A 15,215-nucleotide genomic window follows, 5' to 3' on the forward strand; every position below is an offset into this window, starting at 1 on the left:
TTAAATAAAAGGTGACTGTTTTCATATATATGTTCTGGCCATTATATACAAACCATATGAAAACAAAGTGTATACTGAATAGAAGTGCGAAGTGATGAAGGTAGACCTAGTGCCCCTCCCACTATCGATTTTGTTTCCTCATAACTTCCAGAAAAATGAAATTTTGGCTACCTTTTGATAACGGTAGAGGGATAATGAAAGTATTTGTTTGACAGTTTCCGTAAAAAGTTTTATTTCTTTAAATGTTTTCAGCTTAGTCGCTTATGTTTATATATTTGTTTGTCTATGTATTTGTATGTATGCATATTTATGTAAGTACTGAATATGTATGTGTATTTGTGTATACACATACATACATGCACATAAATATATACCAACATACACAAATATACATAGATTCACACATATACACAAAAAGTATATAAATAAGCGATTCAGCTGAAAATAATTCAAGAAATAAAAATTGTTTACGGAAATTGCCGAACGAATATTTTCATTATCCGTCTGCTTTTATTAAAAGATAGTCGAAATTTTCTACAAATACTCTTTTCAGATGGTGTAGGTTACAATTGAATCGAAATATATATATATATATATATATATATATATATATATATATATATATATATATATATATCTATATATATATATATATATATGTATATATATATATATATATATATATATATATGTATATATATATATATATATATATATATATATATATATATATATATATTGGTGCAGGCGTAGTTGTGTGGTGAGAAGCTTGCCTCCCAACCACGTGGTTCCAGGTTCAGTCCCACTGCGTGGCACCTTGGGCAAGTGTCTTATACTATAGCCTTGGGTCGATCAAAGCTTTGTGAGTGGATTTGGTTGACGGAAACTGAAAGAAGCTCGTCGTATGTGTGTGTGTGTATGGCTTCCCCTATTACTACTTGATAACCGGTGTTGGTGTGTTTACGTCCCCGTATCAATAGCGGATCAGCAAAAAAGACCGACAGAATAAGTACCAGGCTTAAAAAAATAAGTTCTGGGGTCGATTCATTTGACAAAAATTCAAGGCAGTGCCCCAGCATGGCTGCAGCCTAATGACAGAAGCAGGTAAAAGATAAAGGATAAATTATATTAAAAATAAATAAATAGATAAATCTGGTGGGCTCGCACCCATACATACTGACATACATCAACAAAATGAAACTTGCAATTTCGAAAAGAATTTATCTATGACAGTATGTATGTGTGTGTGCCCAACAATTTTAATTTTCTCATTAAATTCCGATATAATGGTAATCTACACCATTTATTAGGTATTTGTAGAAAATTTCATGAAAAAAAAAATACCTATTTTTTCTGAAAGTTACGAGGTGACAAAGCCGCCTCTTGTGAATTTACCGAAAATCCTCTCCCTCACCTTTAGAAAAATCTTTTCACAACAAATTCCGATGCAATCAGAATCTACACCGTCTGAAGCGTAGAAAATATCATTAAATAATATTCATTTGTTTGGAAGTTATGGGGAAACAAATTCAGAGGCAGGCATACTTGTTTATATATTCTGCGATGAAATCGAGGCGGTAAAGGAGTACGTCTAGTTAGGACACAGTGAATATATGCTGAGATATGGATGCTGAAATCTCAAAGAGAATAAGGGTAAAATGGAAGGCATTTAACTAAAAAAAAGGATGTGCTTGAAACAAAGCTAGACAATACCACCATATGTGCCAAATACTTCAATAGCGTCGTCCTACCTGCGTTCTTATGCGCAAGTGAGATGTGAGCTACTATGAAGATGATAGAACATCGATTGGCTACTATGCAAAGGGCCATGGACAGATCCATTCTGAGAATATCACTAAGACAGCACACTCAAAATGAGATTATTCAAAAATGAAGTGGAGTGAACAATGCTATCGCAGAATATCGAAAGCACAAGTTACACTGTGTCGAACATGTCGTAAGGTTCACAGAGAACAGGTGGATCCGTGCAGTTGCCGAGTGGTATCTAAGAGACCGGAAAAGGCCATTTGGAAGGCTTCTACGACAATGGGAAGACGATTTAATTAAGCAATTTGGACCAAGATGGAAAACAATCAAGACAGAATTGGAAGTGCATTGTGACCAATTGCATATAACAGCATTTGATGGTCTCGTTGATACTGTGATATATATGTATGCACACACACACACACAGAGTTATAGTATATTCTGTTAAGAACGTAGTAGAGAACAGTATAAAGCTCGTCCACCTTCAGATTTCACCCTATGCTATCCAGTAGTAGTAGTATTATACGTACTTCTAGGTTTGCGTTTGGGCTTCTGCTGTGTGTGAATAGATTATTGAAAAAAATTGGAGTCAACACAAAGGAGTACAGTTATTTTCAATCACTACAATTGTTTCTATGCAACGTAGTTCTTCAGGCGTCCAAGTACTTGATTATGCAACAGTTTTCCTGCATTATGAGATCTAGTTGTGTTTCCTCAGGCGATATATAAATATTGTCTCCTTAAGTTCAAATTCTCAGCCTCATAGGCATCCTCTCGGTCTGTCGTGACCTGAAGTTAGTAGAAGCCACTGAGTTTATCAAGGTGTGTTGTTGCTGGAGGACTGTTGTCAAACTCCTTGTTGACTCCAAATTTTACAATTACACACACAGACGCGCGCGCGCACACACACACACACACACACACACACACACACACACACCTTTATCTTTTACTTGTTTCAATTATTGGACTGCGACCATACTGGAGCACCGCCTTGAAGGTTTAGTCGAACAAATCTACCCCTGAACTAATTATAAGCATGGTATTTACGCTATCGCTCGATTTTGCCGAATCGCTAAGTTACAGTGACATAAACAAACCAACATCGGTTGTCAAGCAGTGGTGGGGACAAACGCACACACACACATACACGCATACATACATACATACATACATACATACATACATACATACATACATACATACTACGAGTTTATTTCAGTTTCCGTCAACTAAATCTACTCAGAAAGCTTTTGTCGGTCTGGTGGTTTAGCATAAGAGACTTGTCCATTGTGCCATGTTGTGGGACAGAACCCAGAACCAAGTGTTTGAGAAGCAAGTTTGTTACTACACAGCCATACATACGTACATACATACATATATTATAATGGGGAGGCCGGTTTATGGGGATATACATGTGTGTGTGTGTGTGTATCAATGCAGCATTTCGTAGAGAAGGCAGCATCAAAGCTAACTGAAGTTTTTTGGGTGCGGGTGGGGACAAGGGACTTAACTCCTGATAAATCCCTTGCTTAATTGTCTCGCCGAAGTCAACTTAGCTTTTTATCTCTCTGGATCTATAAAAAGTAAAATACCAGTCAACTACCAGAATTGATGGTATTTTCTTATCTCCTCACCTCAAAAAATTGCTACTCTTGTGCCTAAATTGTAAGCCATTACGGTTGATAAGAAAGGCGTCCATGCAGTCAAAAAGTAACCTAGCCATTAGACTAATAAAATAAATCCTCAACTGAAGCAAGTACTAAAGTTAATGGAGTGGGGGCCTTAACTCCAAAGAGAGACTTAAGGGACGCTATTGTGAACCACGGTATGTTTTGTGAGTTTAAAGCAGATATGGGAAATCTTTACTCAGGGGGCCGCCTGAGACAGGATTCATTATCAGGTGGGCTGCAATGCACACACACACACACACAAAAAAAAAATCAAGTAATTTTCCTTTTACGTGTGCCATCCAGAAAGTCCCGCGGACCACAGGTTGGCTATATGAAGTGTTATGCAGCCCCATCACTGCAAGGAATTAGATTGTAGCGAGATCCATTTGTGCTGTGGCATTTTGTAATCGACTAGCCTTAAATAGGCTCCACATCTATAATGATTGGTCGTTTGGCCTATCGTGTCAGTTTGGAACATTTGGCTGTGTCTTGTATTTTGATTGGTCAAGTATTGAGCAGGATGTAGATCTCGGATCTAATCACGTTGTGCATAATACTTTCTAAATAACCAACTTGAACTGTTGCTGGGAGTATAGCTTTGTTAAGCCATACACAAACTAGTGGAGACGAGAATACTTTTATCAAAGGTTTATTACTTTACGTTCATCAGGGCTTAAGTCGTCAGTTATTTCTGCGAACTATGCCCAATGCCTCCATATTGTCGAACTCGGCCTTTGCGATTGCAAATTTGTCTGGTGTATCACCCGTGGCGGGCTATAGGTTTGGAGAATGTTAGAGTGGGGCGACTTACAAGAAGATCCGCGAATTCGTTCTTGGTCTGTGAGATGGTTGCTATGCGGGGGTGGGGGGAGCAGCATATGCAGATGTTGCAAGAGGCATGGAAGCATGTGTGTTGTTGTCGAGGAGTCGTCTTCTCCGCAAATCCACCAGCAGCAAGTGTGCTCGAAGAAAGTCTGCACCGATTATGGGCTGATGGACATCGGTGATGGTGAATGCCCATGTGAATTTTTGTGAGCCGATGTTGAGAGAAAGGGTGCGACGACTGTATGCTTCAATTGTGGACCTGTTGGCGGCTGTTAAAGGTTGGCTCTCCGCTTTCCGTGACGGTGGTCCCTTGCCGACGCTGGGATCACGCTGATTTCTGTGTCGTTTAGGAACCTGCGTCCGGAGCTGCGATCGCGGACATAGAGGAACATTTGGTCGTGTCTGCCAGCTCTGGCGTTTCCCCAGGCCAGTGGTGAAAGGGTCCCTAAGCTACATGGTTGTTTGCACTTTGTCGCTTTTTTCCCAAACTTTGCGTGGTAGAAGCACAGGTCATCATGTTTAACCCTACCCCGTCTCGGGGCCCATCCTATGGTGTTGACCATGACACCACTGGATAAAAAATGTTTGCCAGCTGCCTTTGCTAATTACCGCTGGTCCTTGATTTTGGTCTGAATTATGAGGGCCTGGACCTGGGGTGGCAGCTTGCGGAGGAATATTTCTTTAAACAAAAAGGAAGGTGACTCACGGGCGAGGGGCTAATGCCAACATCTTGTCCGAAGGCTTGGAATCGCCAAATTCCTCCTCCAGTATCTTGGCTGCCTCTTCTCTTTCACTGCGTCGGAATGTATCAACTAGTCTATCTTTCGTTGGTGGGGGATGGGTTAAAATGTCCATCACCCTCGTTGCCATGTCTTCGTCTAGTGCCACTACAACGTGCGAGTACTTCGTTTGGTCGGCCATTACCTTGTTTAAATCGAATTGAGCTTCCGCCTGCACGAACCACAGTTCAGTCCTCTTAAGCCAGAACTGTGGTCGCCTCAGTGTTGTTTTGTTGCTAGCCATGTTTGTTCCGATACCGAGAGCTTTTGTTCTATCGTCGGGGTCACCAGTTATAGCTTTGTTAAGCTATACGCAAACAAACTAGTGGAGACGAGAATACTTTTATCAAAGATTTATTACTTTATGTACATCAGGGCTTAAGTCGTAAGTTATTTCTGTTTAGTTCACTCAGATTCGTTTCACACTCACTGTTGATATTTTTTGTTTTGTTTCTCTTACCGGGAGTCCCATTTGTTTTCCTGCTGGCCAACTTCCTAGCTAGCCCGCAGCGAAGTTTCTGTCTACAGTTCGTCTGTCACGAATCTTGTTGTACAAGAGTCTATTTTTGCTTATGTATAGTCTTATCAAAAACTTCTCTAGGAGAGAGGTGAGAGAATTCCTGAAGGACGCGTCATGATATTCATAACGAAGCACGTGTAACCAACGGCGGCCAGAGCTGAATTATCCAAACGAGGGATGAACCAACAGAATCCACGATGTATTAATTTGGTCCACTGCATAATTTAGCAAAGGAATAAAGTCTCTTGTAATATTTCCACAAGTTAACATGCGACATGTTATATAGTGGTATGCAAAATGGGCGATCTTACGGTACGAGTCCTAAATATCGGCCTTTTCCGTAAAAAGTGTCTTCGGCGATCTTTACCAAAGATCAGCCTTTTCCGTAACACCCGCACGATCTTCAGTACGGTGTTAAGGTTAGGGTTTTAGGGTTAGAGTTAGTGTTTAGGGTTAGGGACGGAATTCCCTAACCCAAACCCTAAAACCCAAACGCTAACCCTAAGCCTAACCCTAAACCCTTCAAAATAAATCGCGCTCTTTGTATGTCGTTCGCTTTTATGACGTCGTTTCCCAGTTTCTCTCCAACACTTTTTACGGAAAAGGCCGATCTTTGGTAAAGATCGCCGAAGACACTTTTTACGGAAAAGGCCGATATTTAGGACTCGTACCGTAAGATCGCCGCAAAATGCTTAGCGGTTTTTCACCCGTTACTACGGTATGAGTTCAAATTCCGCCGAGGTCGACTTTGCCTTTCATCATTTCTAGGTCGATAAATTAGGTACCAGTTGAGTACTGGGGTCGATGTAATCGACTAGTTCCTTCCCCCAAAGTTTCAGGCCTTGTGCCTATAGCAGAAAGGATTTTGTCCACGAATTAACACGCAACATGTTATATAGTGGTATGAAACATTCTATAGTAAACCAAGAGAGACTTTATGACCACCACAGCTAAAAGACCATCCATGATGTTTTCCATAGAGAGACAAGCAGAGGAATAAATCCCATTGCACGATTAGTACATCATTTATCAACGCCTGAAGGATAAAAAGGGACGTTGCTCTCGATAGGATTTGAACTCAGAAGGGCTGAAATGAATATCTTCCATTGTTTACTTGTTTCACCATTGAGCTGCGGCCATGCTTGGACACCATCTTGAAAGGTTTAGTCGATCAAATTGCCCCCTGTGTTTTCTTTTTTTTAATCTGGAACTTATTTTATCACTCTTATTTGCCAAACCGGAAAGATCCGGGAGCGAAAACAAACGACAAACGCATTACACACACACACACACACACACGTATGCATGTGTCGAAAGCATATGGCTCAGAGATTAGAGCGTCGGGTTCACAATCATGAGGTAGGGAGTTCGATTCCCAGGCCGGGCTGTATGTTGTGTTCTCGAGCAAGACGCTTTATTTGACATTGCACCAGTTCACTCAGCTGCAGAAATGAGTTGCGACGTCATTGGTGCCAAGCTATATTGGCCTTCACCTTTCCCTTGGACAACACCGGTGGCACGGGGAGGGGAGACTGGTATGCATGGGTGACTGCTGGTCTTCCATAAACAACAGTGCCCGGACCTGTACCTCGCAGGAGAACTTTCTAGGTGCAATCACCATAGTCATTCACGACCGAAGGGGGTCTTTAGCCTATGTATGTATGTATGTATGTATGTTGGTAGGTAGGCAGGCAGGTAGGTAGGTAGGTAGGTAGGTAGGTATACGACGAGCTTCTTTATAATTTCCGGCTACCAAATTCACTCAAAATGCTTTGTTTGGCTTGGGGCTGTAGTAGATGACATTTGCTCAAGGTGCTGCGTAGTGGGACTGAACCCGAACTCACGAGGTTGCAAGGTGAGCTTGTCAATCACATAGCCATGCAGGTGCTTGATCAATTAAAAGAAAAGAAGAGGAAAGAAACTTGAAAAAAAAAATTTGACCCGCTTTGACCTCCGAATCAAAAGACGTGTGTGTGTGTGTGTGTGTGTGTGTGCGTGGTTTTGAGTGAGAAATTGGTAGGTGGTTTCGATGTAGAGCCTCTCTCCGTTAATAAGCGGTTGAAAAATGAAGTTAGTTATCTGATCTGAACAGTGAGTGTGTAGTTAGTTAAACGAAGCATGAGACATGTCGCTTAGAAATTACATATTATTAAGCTAAATACGACAACGATAGTCGACTTAACTTTATGTAATACACACATATATATATATATATATATATATATATAAATATATAAAAGTTGTAAGTAGACGGTAAACAACAGAGAGAGATACCGTTATTTACGACCAAGACATTGATAACCTACTATCAAAAGAGCGGAAGTTGTTCCGCCAAAATAGTTGAAATAATAATGGTCTGAAATAATAATGGTCTGACTTTCACTTACATTTATTTCTTGGTGGTCGTGTACTAAATTTTGTTGTTGTTGTTGTTGATTATGTTGTTGCTATGGTTGTGGTTATCATAGTGCAGTTAAACCACAAATCAATTCTGTTCGAGCATGCTTATAAGCTAAGTGAATTGTTCTTTCTGTGGTTGTGTACGAGGTGGTTTCAAAAGGTTCCCAGGCTAGTTATGTTGGTCTGATCATGGGGGAAGAATTCTCGATGCACAATATCACATTTCCGTGGAAGATCTTTCAGATTGCTCATCATCTTCCAGGGACGTGTAGTGGAGTCACCAGAATGTAGTGTGTTTTTGTAGAGTGTCGGTGCGATAGGCATGTGTTTGCCTGAGAAATGACAAAGTGGTAACTGATTCAATTATAACATTTTTATTAGCTGGAGTTAATAAATATTAATAGCCACTACATTCGATTTTAACAACTTGCTTCGAGTTGCTAGACAAATGATGGAACCAGGATATGTTCGTGTGTGTGTGTGTGTGTGTTCGTTCTCTCATCTTGCTTGGCCGGAGGAAAATCTCTGTCTCACATTAGCAGAGGTCTCATAGTAGCAGTCTCCCTGTGTGTCCTGACGTCTTGCTGACCACTCTATTTATAAGAATCGTGGCAGCTAGAAGGACATACATACTGCAGCAGAGTTTGTACCTAAATAGGTCAGATACTGACCAGTTGAACTTCGCCTGACATTCTAAGGTCGAAGGTCAAAGGGAGATGATCGATCACTTTTTGACAGGACAAAGAAAACCTGTTTTTCGCGCCTGTTGATTGTCGTGTTTGGGCGACCGCTAATTCTTAGATTCGGTTTCGAATCTAGGCTTGGAGAAGGAAATGTAAATTTTTACACTACCCCTCTTCTAGTGAGAAGGCCGGAGATCGAACGATTTTGGAAATGTTATCTTTTTGTGTATGCAGAAAAAAATTTTACAAGGTGCAACAGACAAGTGAATGTCAAAAACATGGGATATAAAAAAAATATGAAGCAAGGATTCACTGTTGGTGTGTGCTATATGGTGGGCAATGCATATATGTGCCCAGGCAGAAACATGTTGGCGCGTTGAAAGAGACGTGCATCTATTGATTGCTCGACCCACTAGAGGTCTAAATAGAGGCAGGTTGTATTTCAGTGGCGCAAAAGATCAAATGGTAGCACGAGTGAGAATGTGACTGTTGCAAGTGTGTGTAAACGTCAGATAACAAAATATTTTTACAAGAAAGCAAAACAGTTTTAAAAGAAAACAAAACATATGTACATGCAAAAAATGAAAGAATGTTCATCGAAAAAGTTCGCTTGTGAAATGTTCAGTAAAATGTTCAAACAGAAAGTTTTTCGCTGATATGGAACAATGTTTTCTTTTATGTATACAAATTGTTCGTTGAATTCTTTAGGTTTGAATGTAGGTGATGCAGTCATATGAGTTATGTTTTGATGTATGCGTTCCATTAAAGAAGATGGGTAGGTTGAGAATTGGGACTTACCCGAAAAACTTGCACAAACCTTGTGGGCCATCGAACAGTTCTTCCCGATTTAGTGTGCCGGGGTTGTGCAGAATCTGTAGTGCTTGCTGGGGTTGGTGAGTCTGTTCGAGGAACAGAGGGAACTGAATGTAAGTCGTCCTCGATGAAGGCTTTTTTCAAACGATCAATTGAAACGGTATTTCGTTTACCTCCGATATCGAGGACGAAATACTTGAGTTCTCGTTTGATGACTTTGTACGGCCCGGAATATGGTGGCCGGAGTTGCGATGGTATGCCATCGTTTCTGACGAAAACATGAGTCCAAGTGTTGATGTCCTTGGGAACATGTGAAACGACGTTCTGTTGTCTGGGGCCTGCAGGTGACAAAAGCGACATGGATGTCCGCAATCGGTGCACATATTGTGCTGTGTCAGGAAGGTGTTGTGATGCAACAGGTTCAATCATCTGCCCAGGTAAGGTGAGTGTTGAGCCGTAGACTAGTTCTGCCGGAGTGTGTCCAACTTCCTCCTTAACCGTGGATCGAATACCAAGGAGGATGAGGGGGAGATGTTCCAGCCAGTTGGAAGAGTCTGCAGATGCTTTAATAGCTGCTTTGAGTTGGCGGTGGAAGCGTTCAACCATGCCATTTGCTGCAGGGTGGTAAGCAGTAGTGCGGGTGTGTTTGCACCCGAGTAGACGAGTCAGTTCGGCGAAAAGGTGGGAATCGAACTGACGTCCTCTGTCTGTGGTGATTGTTGCGGGTGTGCCAAAACGCGAAACCCATTGTGATATCAGCGTTTTGGCAACCGTTTCTGCCGATGTATCGGATAAGGGCCAAGCTTCGGGCCATCGCGAAAAACGGTCCACGCAGGTGAGTAGATGAGTTTAATTCTGCGAAGGTGGCAGAGGTCCTACGATATCAATGTGAACGTGCTGAAATCGTGCGTCGGGTTGCGAAAATGAACCGATTGGTGATTTTATGTGCCGGTAGATTTTTGCTTTTTGGCACGCGACACAGTACTTGGTCCATTCTCTGATGTCCTTGTTGATATTGGTCCACACAAAACGGGTTGATATCAGCTTTTGAGTGGAACGAATACCAGGATGTGACAGAGAATGCAGAGCAGAGAAAACATCACGACGATATTTTTGCGGTACATAAGGGCGTTGGTGACCAGTGGAGATATCACACCAAATATGGGCCGAGGAAGATGGTAGCGGAACATGTTGAAATTTGAGAGATGGCGAATTCCGGAGCTTTAGAGGTTCTTCGTCATGCTCCTGTTCAGCTGCTATACTAGCCAGATCAATTGTAGACGTGGTGTGGATGGCATTGATCTGCGTTCGAGACAGTGCATCGGCTGCTAAGTTAGTCGTCCCTTTGATGTGGCGAATATCCGTCGTATATTGTGATATGAAGTCGAGGTGGCGGATTTCTCTCGGCGAGTGGCGATCAGGCTTGGTGTTGAATGCATATACCAGTGGTTTGTGATCGGTGTATATGGCAAAATTGGTACCCTCTAGCATGTGTCGGAAATGCTTAACGGCCAGGTATGCCGCCAATAATTCCCGACTGAAGGTACTGTATTTCGTTTCGACGGGTTTTAACCGCTTAGAAAAGAAAGACAACGGTTGCCATATGCCATCAACAAGCTGCTGGTATATGCATTCAACACCAAGCCTGATCGCCACTCGCCGAGAGAAATCCGCCACCTCGACTTCATATCACAATATACGACGGATATTCGCCACATCAAAGGGACGACTAACTTAGCAGCCGATGCACTGTCTCGAACGCAGATCAATGCCATCCACACCACCGAATCGGCAACTTCTTCGAACCGTTCCCGCCAGAACGCAAACTGACCAATCACAGCCCTTAATAAGGTCACGTGATAGCGTTTTTCTATCATCGTCTTGGAGCCCCCTTAACGCTATAAATAGATCAACTCATACCCCACAAATTTGTCTCGGTCCAGTTTCTCTTTGAGATCTGTTCCGTGTACCACACGACAGCAGCAGCAGTTCCAGCGACCACTTCAACAGCTTCGTCCAGCCATCGATGACCACCGCCGTCGCCACATCAGCAACAAGAGTCTACGACTACTAACCAGCAACATCGTCATGACCAACACGATTACTACCAAGCAGCCTCTACACCACCAGCGTCAACACGACTTACTATGTACACCAAACCAAACCTCCGCGGCACATCTCTCTCTTCGATTCTGTTAGGTGACTCAGCTTCACCACGATAAATAAACAGACAAGAATTTCAGCCAGCGACGAACATCTGTATAACAAGAATCACGGCCCGGCATCGATGCCACGACATCACAACTAGTGATCAGCTCTGCCACACTCAGCCTTTCCTCACTTTCACATACAGAACTTTTCCTATAGTGTACTAAAAAACTGGTATAATTGCTCACGTGTTATATATTGACTCTCTTTCTATCTGCTGTAAACACTCATACACACATGTATCACTCACATACACACTTTTCTTTGTACGACGGCCTGTCTTTGATTATGTTATTATATGTCGCATTCACACTCTCACACAGACATACATCTTTAACGCTACAATAAATATCTCTGTTATTCATCTTATACGGTTGTGGTCTTTCATTACTGGTCATCTATGTTATCGTCGCATAACATATTAGTATATCATCTTCGATATATTATTGTGTGTTCGACCGTGTGACGCATTTAAATAAAAGGAGTCCTCTGTTTTTCCATTCGTCACCATTTCTCCTTTTATGAGTTCGCACGGTCGTCCCTTACAGACGTTCTTCCGCTCGAAACATTGCGTATGACCCATTGCCTCGTCGCCGTAAGCTTGCCAAAGCATGCTCAATGTCTCTGTAGCAGACTTCCCGAGTTTAACGCAAAGTTTCGCGTTTGCTCTTTCCTGTCCATGACAAAATCGCAGATTACGTTAACCCATTACCTCCCATAATTCTATTAACTGGAATTTTTTAAATGAAACTTTGATTTCTAGTATAAAACAGCCTTAGAAACACGCTGGAATGATCAAAATAACATTTTAAATAGAAATAAGCGAGATATTGGGAGAAAAATTAGCAAACCTCATTTGAATATCAGAAAAATATACCTAGTAGACATAGCAAAAAGGTTAGATATGTGTAAATATTGACAGATAATTACGAAATTTGTAATTTTTAAGTGATCCCATATGAGATCACTGGTAGGTAATAGGTTAAGTGACGGAGATACAAATTGCAAAATATCTAAGCTGTAAATCTTAAACATTTTACAAGAATTGTATTCATTCATTTTTCACAGTAAATTCCGGCTACACAGGCAAGTATTAAACGAAAACATTTCTAACCTGGAATGTATGCTGAATCTTTTGAAGAGGATTCAAACAGTAGGGCTTACGTGACATCACATAAAATAACATTTTTTTTTTTCATTTGGAAATATTGGTTTCAAATTTTGGCATAAAGCCAGCAAGTTTGGTGGGGGAGATGTTAAATCGATTACATTGACCCCAGTGCTTAACTGGTGCATATTTTATCAACCCCGTAAAGATTAAAGGTAAAGTCGACCTCAGCGAAATTTAAACCCAGAGCGTTAAAACGGACGAAGCGCCGTTAAGCTTGTTGTTCGGCATGCTAACAATTCTGGTAGATCACCGCCTTATTTTCACTTGAAAATATTGCCAGAATTTCTTCAGAGCAGCATAAAGAGGCTCATCATGTCAATTCACATTGACCTTGAAATTAGAAAACGAATACTCGTAAGTTTTCTGGCAACAATGTCGGAGATCACAATTCTCTTTTACCTTGTGTGATGTGCGTGACAAAAATATTAATGTGACGTAGGTGACAGAAATGTTTCATGTTAAAGATAACGCTGCGTAGACCTGGAAGAAATTGCCCCAATATCGCTATCTGGTCGAAAATTAACCAGTTCAACATATCATTATAGGTATATAATGATTTTTCTGGGCACTCTAAACAATTTTTAAAAACTCATTTTTATTTGGTTTAACTTTCGTGAGAATGGCCTAACAGTACTTGACTGGTACCTTATTTTGCCAACCTCGAAAGGATGAAAGGCAAAATTGAAATCGAGGTGGATGGAACTCAAAAATACAGCGAAGTATTTTGTTATGGTATTTAGTTATATCTATTAATAATAAACAAAGACATTCCATAACAGATAAAACCGAGATAACGTTTTAAAGAGTACAATAGAAATACGCAGACCTTTCATAGTTCAACTCAGAAATCTGATAAATGCAAGGAGCTACCCAGATTCTTAAGGAGTAACAAAAGACAAGGTTAAATAGAAAAAGGGTGGTGGGGTCAGGATGTTTCCATCTTCTGACTCTTTCTATCTTTTTCCTTTTTATTTATGAAGAATTTTTCTCAAAAGATAACCTACTTTATCACACCCACCCATGTGTATGCATGTAACCTCGTGGGCATCGGTGCCATTTTCTTCTTCCTCCGTTTTTCCATTCTCCGAACTTTCTGTCTTTTCGACGAAGGGCTCCGCCCGAAACGTCATACTCTCTCTCTCCTTCGTTTCCCGAGCGTCCAATAACACTATCCGTATCACGTCCTCACTTTGTTGTTTTTTTGTTATTGTTTTTTGTGTTTTTTTGGAACCTATATATATATATATATATAGATCCCCACGCCACAAGAGAGAGAGAGAGAGAGTCATTTAGAAACGTTTGCCGTTAAATACACAAATGTATCTACTACTGCTGCTTCTGTTACTACTACTACTACTACTACTGTAAACAGTAACGATATCCACAAAGAGCTCTACTACTTCCACTGCTACTACCACTATCAACATTACTATTAACGGTAGTATTTTATGAAAAAAGAAATTTTTAAAGTTCATATATCACCCCTCTCCACTTTCCGGATTGATTTTGTCTTTTTTTTTTCCTGTATTACGCATTTAAAAACAATGGGAGTCGTCTTTACGGTAAACACACACATATATATATATATGTACGACGAACTTCTTTCCGTTTCCGCCTACCAAATTCACTCACAAGGCTTTTATCGGCCCGAAGCTATAGTAGAAGTCACTTGCCCAAGGTGCCAAGCACTGGGACTGAACCCGGAACCATGTGGTTCGTAAGCAAGCTACTTACCACACAGCCACTCCTACGCCTGTATGGTAAAAAATATATAGAGATAGATTGATAGTGAAACATAAAGAATGGGAGATTTGTCTATCTAAAAGTTGAGTCATTCCTCGTGGCAAAACATATATTTTTATTATTACTTACGAATGACATTGTCTTTGGGACGCAGATTACGAAAATCAAATTCGTTTTTGTCGAAGATGCACCGTTTTAGAGCCTTTCGGGTCTAAACATATGCGCATAGCCACATACATTCGCATATATATATATATATATATATATATATATATATATATATATATATGTGTGTGTGTGTGTGTGTGTGTGTGTGTGTGTGTGTGTGTGTGTGTGTGTGTGTGTGTGTGTGTGTGTGTGTATGTATGTATGTGTGTGTTTGTGTGTGTGTGTGTGTGTGTGTGTGTGTGTGTGTGTGTGTGTGTGTGTGTGTGTAAGACATCATAAAGAAGAATGGAGAATTATACATCTTCAAAACTTGTTTATTACAGTATCATTCTCATTAGATTCACATTAGATTCCAATCCTCCGACATGTGTTTCTGCTGCGTAAATATCCTAAAGACCTTTTAGCGTGTCTGCTAGGGAAAGACTCACCGGCTGCAAGTTGGCAAGTCCAGGTCAAAAGAGATGA

The 15,215-nt window shown here is 40.9% G+C and overlaps 1 protein-coding gene across 1 annotated transcript; it reads right to left on the minus strand.

Annotated features, from left to right (window-relative positions):
* Window positions 1-8,117: 8,117 nt before the first annotated feature.
* On the minus strand, window positions 8,118-10,066 carry LOC149135601 (uncharacterized). Its single transcript, XM_089353102.1, has 2 exons — window positions 9,446-10,066; window positions 8,118-8,318 (listed from the first exon to the last, which is right to left on the minus strand). Exons 1-2 carry the CDS (start codon window positions 10,064-10,066, stop codon window positions 8,118-8,120), a joined length of 822 nt encoding a protein of 273 aa, XP_089209228.1.
* Between the last annotated feature and the right edge of the window lie 5,149 nt (window positions 10,067-15,215).

The sequence above is a fragment of the Octopus bimaculoides genome, chromosome 5 (genome assembly GCF_046866305.1).
Source record: "Octopus bimaculoides isolate indiv1 chromosome 5, ASM4686630v1, whole genome shotgun sequence".
In the NCBI taxonomy this organism is placed as follows: Eukaryota; Metazoa; Mollusca; class Cephalopoda; order Octopoda; family Octopodidae; genus Octopus; species Octopus bimaculoides.